Source organism: Microtus oregoni, unplaced genomic scaffold (genome assembly GCF_018167655.1).
Source record: "Microtus oregoni isolate MIOR12 unplaced genomic scaffold, Mior012 000007F_ref0000211, whole genome shotgun sequence".
NCBI lineage: Eukaryota > Metazoa > Chordata > Mammalia > Rodentia > Cricetidae > Microtus > Microtus oregoni.
Genome location: NW_024543066.1, coordinates 30,596,410 through 30,599,018, shown reverse-complemented (window position 1 = coordinate 30,599,018; position 2,609 = coordinate 30,596,410). Strand labels below are relative to the sequence as shown.

Sequence of the window (2,609 nt, the reverse complement as noted above, 5' to 3'; positions counted from 1 at the left end):
TTTATAAGAGTTAAATAACTTTTAAGAAAAAACCTTAATAAAAATATTTTAATTCATTTATTTCATTTATCACACTTCATTCCTTTGGTTGAATATATATAGACAAACCAGTCCTTTCTTATTTCTTTATTTTTACCGTCATTATCAATTAAAACTTCTTGTTGACAATTGATATGACAAAATATGTCTTGTATTACTTTTAAAAAGTAAGCATATATTTACACTTTATTTCTTATCCTGTAAATTACTCAGACATAATGCTTAGTATTTCTTTAGGATTTATCTTCCTTCAGTTCTAGGAGACACACTTTAAAAATTTATCGTAGGAAAGGTCTAAATTATCATTAGTTTCTCAACATTCATTTTCCAGAAAATAATGGTGATGGGGGCTTAGTGTAGAGAACTCCCAGAGAGTTTGATTCTGTGTTGATACCAAGGAGCACACCCGCTGTAATAATGAACCTACTTTCAAGAAAATTTTTTTTTCTTTTTTTTTAGTTGTGAAAGTTTTGGTTGTAAACTTTTTTTTAAATTATTATTATTATTTTTTTTTTTAGGCTTCTGCCTGTGCTGGTGGTCTGAATTGAAGCGCCGTGGCTAGGGGAAAATGGAAACAATTCTGGAGCAGCAACGGCGCTATCAGGAGGAGAAGGAACGGCTCATGGATGTCATGGCCAAAGAGATGCTCACTAAGAAGTCCACGCTCCGGGACCAGATCAATTCCGATCACCGCACTCGGGCCATGCAAGATAGATACATGGAAGTCAGTGGGAACCTGAGGGATTTGTATGATGATAAAGATGGACTGCAAAAAGAAGAACTCAATGCTATTTCAGGACCCAATGAGTTTGCTGAATTCTATAATAGGCTCAAGCAGATAAAGGAATTTCATCGGAAGCACCCAAATGAGATCTGTGTGCCAATGTCAGTGGAATTTGAGGAGCTCCTGAAGGCCCGAGAGAATCCAAGCGAAGAGGCACAAAACTTGGTGGAGTTCACAGATGAAGAGGGATATGGTCGCTACCTTGATCTCCATGACTGCTACCTTAAGTACATTAACCTGAAGGCGTCTGAGAAGCTGGATTATATCACATACCTGTCCATCTTTGACCAATTGTTTGACATTCCTAAAGAAAGAAAGATCGCAGAGTATAAGAGATACCTGGAAATGCTGCTGGAGTACCTCCAAGATTACACAGATAGAGTGAAGCCCCTTCAGGACCAGAATGAGCTCTTTGGGATGATTCAGACTGACTTTGAGAAGAAGTGGGATAATGGTACCTTTCCTGGAAGGCTGAAAGAGACAAGTAGTGCCCTGACCCATGCTGGAGCCCATCTTGATCTCTCTGCATTCTCCTCCTGGGAGGAGTTAGCCTCTCTGGGTCTGGACAGATTGAAATCTGCACTGTTGGCTTTAGGCCTAAAATGTGGCGGGACCCTAGAGGAGCGAGCGCAGAGGCTGTTCAGCACCAAAGGGAAGTCCCTAGAGGCTCTCGACACCTCTCTGTTTGCCAAGAACCCCAAATCAAAGGGCACGAAAAGAGACACTGAGAGGAACAAAGACATTGCTTTCCTGGAAGCTCGATCTATGAGTACGTGGAGATTCTTGGGGAACAACGACAGCTCACTCATGAAAATGTCCAGCGCAAGCAAGCCAGGACAGGAGAAGAGCGGGAGGAGGAGGAAGAGGAGCAGATCAGCGAGAGTGAAAGTGAAGATGAAGAGAATGAGATCATTTACAACCCCAAAAACCTGCCCCTGGGCTGGGACGGCAAACCCATCCCCTACTGGCTGTATAAGCTTCATGGCCTGAACATTAACTACAACTGTGAGATTTGTGGGAACTACACCTACCGAGGACCGAAGGCCTTCCAGCGGCACTTTGCTGAATGACGTCATGCTCATGGCATGAGGTGCTTGGGTATCCCCAACACTGCCCACTTCGCGAATGTGACACAGATTGAGGATGCTGTCTCCTTGTGGGCCAAGCTGAAGCTGCAGAAGGCTTCAGAACGATGGCAGCCCGACACTGAGGAAGAGTATGAAGACTCCAGTGGAAATGTTGTGAACAAGAAAACATACGAGGATCTGAAAAGACAAGGACTGCACTAGTGGTCGGCTGCACCCAGGCACCCCGGAGATCTGCTTTTTCTATTTTTCCCAACCAAATGCTCTTACAGACTTTTTGCTATGTAGTCTTCAGTCTAGTGTGCATCTTGTAGAAACAAGACATGCTGGCAGTTTGCAGAATTGAGATGTGTTTTATCTTTGTTTTATATTAAAAAGATCTGTGGGAAAATAAAAAAAATTTTTTTTATTGAGAAAAGGAGAAAAAAAAAACAAGTTTCCACCTCCTCCCAGCCTCCCATTTCCCTCCCCCTCCTCCCACCCTTCTCCCCCTCCTCCCACCCTTCTCCCCCTCCCTCTCCAGTCCAAAGAGCAGTAAGGGTTCCCTGCCCTGTGGTAAGTCCTAGGTCCTCCCCCCTCCGTCCATATCTAGGAACGTGAACATCCAAACTGGCTAGGCTCCCACAAAGCCAGCACATTGAGTAGGATCAAAACCCCGTGCCATTGTTTTTGGCGTCTCATCAGCCCTCATTGTTCGCCTT

General features: G+C 43.7%; 1 protein-coding gene across 1 annotated transcript; it reads left to right on the top strand.

Moving 5' to 3' along the window:
* Positions 1-563: 563 nt before the first annotated feature.
* Positions 564-2,176, top strand: LOC121450876 (splicing factor 3A subunit 3-like). The gene is given in 2 exon segments (XM_041656231.1): positions 564-1,580; positions 1,583-2,176. Coding segments are annotated over 2 exon segments (1,503 nt in total). The 5' UTR covers positions 564-607; the 3' UTR covers positions 2,113-2,176.
* Positions 2,177-2,609: the final 433 nt, after the last annotated feature.